General features: G+C 38.1%; 1 protein-coding gene across 2 annotated transcripts in view; it reads right to left on the bottom strand.

The window, feature by feature from the left end:
• The window catches only part of LOC144958240 (uncharacterized), a 90,669-nt gene that overhangs the window by 83,471 nt on the left and 2,198 nt on the right, over positions 1–5,000 (bottom strand). Inside the window, exon 1 of one of the 2 annotated variants that reach the window (XM_078890075.1) lies at positions 3,455–3,754. The exons of the other annotated variant lie outside the window; for it this stretch is intronic. Within the exon in view, the coding sequence (XP_078746201.1) occupies positions 3,455–3,512 (58 nt within the window). The 5' untranslated portion in view covers positions 3,513–3,754. Of the gene's footprint in view, positions 1–3,454; positions 3,755–5,000 lie in introns of those variants that run through there. 2 annotated transcript variants of the gene reach the window in all.

Raw genomic sequence — 5,000 nt, forward strand, 5'->3', positions numbered from 1 at the left:
ACAAAAATCTCTTAAGCACGAGAGACTTCTGAGAGTTCGTGAATTAAAGGGCATGTATTAAGACGTTCGAGGAGGATTTTCTTATCTGTTTTGATTCTACCAGGGTTTCTTGCAAAATATAATTTATACTATTATATTATTTAAAGATATCTGTAGGCCTATACAATGACAGTACAATTTTTTTCTGACCCCCCCCCCCCCCCCCCCCCCTGTCCATCCAGCAGTGAATGGGTAGCTGAGTCTGTTAGATTTGGCTGAAGGTACTTTGCGATAGACCAGTGTCCTATCCAAAGGATAGCAAGCAATTGATATTGTCTGTTTCACGCTATAGAAACCGGGATAAACTCCGGCTCCATGGGCCTAATGGCTCTGAAGGACTACTTTTTTAGTTGTATTTTTTTATAGTTTAGAAAGTATAAAATGACCCACATCATGAACAATTTTTCGTCCTGTTTATTGATTTGTTTAAAATGTTGATAAAAACAAAACATTAAACTACAGCATATCGTTGATGATTTTAAATTGATGATATGCGTTTAGTTTAAAAACACACCATCCGCCATTTGGAAATAGATAGAATGCGCTTGGCCAAGTTCACAACATTGCCATCCGGAAATGTAGTTACACCTTTACACCTGCTCACCAGATGAAATCATATGTCAACAGACAAAACTACGTGTACCTTTAAGCGTTTATGGTCTGATGGAATATAATCTAATGAGAACTAAACACCCAACTGGCGGTCTAAATATTATTATTATTTAATATAAATAACAAAGAGCTGTGTGAAGTCAACTCCGTTCCTTCTATAGGATGGAATAAGTGAGAGACAGGAAGTGTGTGTGTGTGTGTGTGTGAGGGGGGGGGGGTGCAGAATGAGGAGGAAACAGATTTGGGTGTTGGGGGGGGGGGGGTATAAATTGAAGTAGAAAGGGAGATAGAGATCTGGAAGGGAGGGGTTGGGGGGGTAAAGAGTTAGAAGGAGATAATAATAAGATAATTAGCAATACCTCCTTGCAAAAATGAGAGCACAATTGTCGAGCAGATGAGTTATTATGGTCAAGGATAGCAAGATTTGCGATGCACTGTAAAGTTTGCGCACTGTTGAATCGAGGCGGGGTGGGGGGAGGGAGGGGGAGAGAGAGAGAGAGAGAGAGAGAGAGAGAGAGAGAGAGAGAGAGAGAGAGAGAGAGAGAGAGAGAGAGAGAATAGGGGGTGTGTGGATGGATAGAGGGGGGGGGGGGGGAGTAGTGAGATAGACTGAATGTAAAAGTAAAGCGATTGCCGTAAGTGTCAGGCTGAGATTGTGATGTGTTTAGTATCAGGATTGTCCACAATTTCGGCTAACCGTCATGTATTCAAGACATCTATGAGTATTGATACATTGCGCTTAGCCAGAAAGCTCAAAACAATCCGTCAGCCGGAATTAACATACCAACACACATACACACACAAAACACAAACACACACACACACACAAACACACAAAAACAAAACAACAAAACAATTGTGTGTAAAATTTAACGCTGATAGTCTGATTGATATAACTTCGCGAGAGAACTACTCATAAAAACGACTGGCTAAAAACTACAACAAGAATTCATTTTCGAAACATCTATTGAGTGAATAAATTTGCTACCAAATTCAGTCCCTTGATTGGTGGCCAAACAGTAATCACAAAGACATACTTGGACCGAAATATCAGTGTGTTGACTTGCTTTCTATGAATTCCATGCTTTAGTGAGTTTTGTTCACGTGTAGAAACAGTCCAGCTCTTAAAAATAGTGTTTACATAATATATGGGTCCTCATTATCGTTTTTGCTGCGGTGGTGTCTCGGCTAATCGGCGTGTATCTAGTTTTAAAAACTTATAACATCCACCAGCCGGATATAACCTTCCAACACACAAAACAATGTACAAACTTAAACGTTTATAGATAGAATGAAGTTTACGTCACTCGGGTCTTTATTATTGTTTTTTGCCATCTGCGTTTATGAGTAATTCTCACTAAACTGTATTATCCAGACTATAAAAGTTCATGGTTACACAGAGCTTTGTGTGTTGGTCCGGATGGCAATGTTGTGAGCTTCTCAGCCAAGCGCATACTATCTGATTGATAGAATTTAGAGAGAACTACTCATAAAAACGGCTGGTAAAGAGCTGAGTGACGTCAATTTTGTTCAATCTATTGGAAACAGCAGTATAGATAGAACGAAATTGACGTCACTCAGCTTTGTTATTGTTTTCAGCCAGCCATTTTTATGAGTAGTTCTCACTAAATTGTATTATTTAGACTATAAACGTTTAAGGTTATACATAGTTGTCTGTGTTGCCGTTATTATATAGATAGTTCGAAGATGACGTCACTCAGGCCTTTGTTATGGTTTTTGCCATCCATGTTTATGAGTAATTCTCACTAAACTGTATTAAGCAGACTATAAAAGTTCGTGGTTACACATAGTTTTGTGTGTTGGTCCGTTATACTTCCGGATGGCAATGTTGTGAGCTTCTTAGCCAAGCGCATACTATCTATATCAGTTTCATGTACACCACTCTCGACAGCACAGACGAACTCTTGACACAGGGCACTCATTGTAAACAATGGATCGCATTAATACGTGTTGTGTTTACCTCTGAGTCTACCTCAATTCTAGTTATACAAAGAGGGAAGGCGATTGACGTCACCCGATTGTTTGCTGCCACATTAAGATGGCCTGGGGTGTGATCATGTAATTGTAGAATCATTATGAACCGTATAAGGATTAATTTTGAGGTGAGAAGTGGATAGTAATGATTCACCATTGCATACCATCCTTTCAGAAGGGTACGAGGCTATCGCAAAGAACTTCCCACCAGATCTTAACCCAACTAGTTACCCAGACCTTGTTGGGCAGACAGTCTTTTCGTGTGAACCGAGTGTTCTATCGATTAGGCTATCAGGACTTGTATCAGTGAAATGATAAATTATAGAATCAATAAATATGACGTCACTCAGTTCTTTGTTGTTTTTGGATTGGATAGAGTTGAATAGTTCCCACTGATTCCCTCTTAAATATGGGGCCCTTAAATATACAGGTTAAAGTTGCGGGTGTTGGTTACGAATGCCCGTGAGCATTTTTACTTAACTGCATATCACCAATACTATGAGTGGTCACTTTAGATTACAGTTGATAAGCCGATTGTTATTAATAGTTCTGGACATATTATTATTGTTTTGCCAGTCAAATCTGGCGAGCTTTTGGCTGAACAGCATCTCACAATAGATTGAATGCAAAGGGACTGGCTCTCACGCATCACTAAATTATCGAAGGAGACAAGTTTGTTGGGGGTTTTTTGCAAGAGAAATTAGTGTGACTGAGATGATTTGGCCGAGTTCTTTGTTTATTGCTAGCCTATTTATTGCACATTACAAATCTTCATAACAACACATGCATTCTCGTATTTTAAACTTACCCTCAGCTCGAATAAGCACCAGAAGTGCAAGAACAAAAATCAACGTTTCCTTCCACATTTTTGGGTGACAAACGCGACTCCAAAATACTTTGGAGCCCTCAGAATGTCTTTCCCAGTTCGTAATCACAAAACTCAGCGTTTAGAACGCCAAGTTAAGAAAAAGAAGAAGAAATATCCCTTAAAAAACAGGGCTAGCGTAGATGGGCACGCTAGCAAGCCTTTGAAAGACTAAGATCGTTGTCGAGAACGAGAAAAATTTTCCTCAATCCCGACCACAAATCTTTTCTTCTCACGAATTTTAGGATTTACAACACGTTTAGAGGCCTTTTGGAGATCAACCAATCAAAACGCTTGATACAAATAATCGCATGAGTGTGAGTACAGCCTTGGGGGCGGGGCTTATTTATCTGTTGTGGGAGGGTTTAATTATTGTTGTGCTCGACAAGAGGGGGAAGGAGGATGAGTAAGTTTAGATAGGGGAAAGAGATGAATGGAATTAAAAGAGTTCAAAGGTCATCGTTCACGTCTCTTTGTGTTGTCTTTTGTTTTTAATCGCTCTCGATTTGTGATGATGGTGTGAAAATAGACGGTCTAGTTGAAATAGATTTTGGCTACTTGATGAATCAGCTGCGATATAATTTTCAAAGACAAAGAGAGAGAATTTGAGGCATGCAAATTTTACCAAACTGCATGTTGTTTTGTAAAAACTCTCCATTTTGGCTGAAAAACCATAACAAACTGCTGTTAGCAACATAAACACACAAGCGAATGTGTAACCTTCACCGCTTATACTTATCGTGTGTTGTTTGGGAGGAAAAAAACTGATTACACCTACGACTTCTCTGGCTGGCCAAGAACTATTAAAATAGCTGTCCGAGGTCAACCACGTTCATTCTATTTGTCTTGTGACAGAAAAATCTGTATTTCTTTGTCCACGATTATTATTATTATTATTATTATTATTATTATTATTATTATTATTATTATTATTATTATTATTATTATTATTATTATTATTATTATTATTATTATTATTATCATAATATTCATCATCATATCATCATCATCATCATCATCATCATATCATTATTATTATTATTATTATTATTATTATTATTATTATTATTATTATTATTATTATTATTATTATTATTATTGACAATGTAAATTTAGCATTTAATCAGCCTTTTCGTCGCCATTACAATACACGCATAATTCCAAGACAAATATATTTTAAATTTACACACACACACACATACAGACACACTCCCACCACACACACACACACACACACACACACACACACACACACACACTACAACAAATCGAAAAGAATGAAAGAAAAAAAAAAAGAAAACAAATAACGTTCGACTTTTGTGCGGTCTGTCTAAAAAATAATATTAGTGACAATGCACGTAAAATCCACTTCTCAAGAGCAGATCGCCAGAACCCAGGGCCTCACGGCGACCTCATTCACAAGGTTGGTTCGGCCGCTAGCACTCTGCGTTGGTTGTGGGAGCTCAATCGATGCAAGGCAACTGATGCT

Source organism: Berghia stephanieae, chromosome 12, assembly GCF_034508935.2.
Source record: "Berghia stephanieae isolate SIO BIC M18660-M18661 chromosome 12, UCSD_Bste_1.3, whole genome shotgun sequence".
Taxonomy (NCBI): domain Eukaryota; kingdom Metazoa; phylum Mollusca; class Gastropoda; order Nudibranchia; family Aeolidiidae; genus Berghia; species Berghia stephanieae.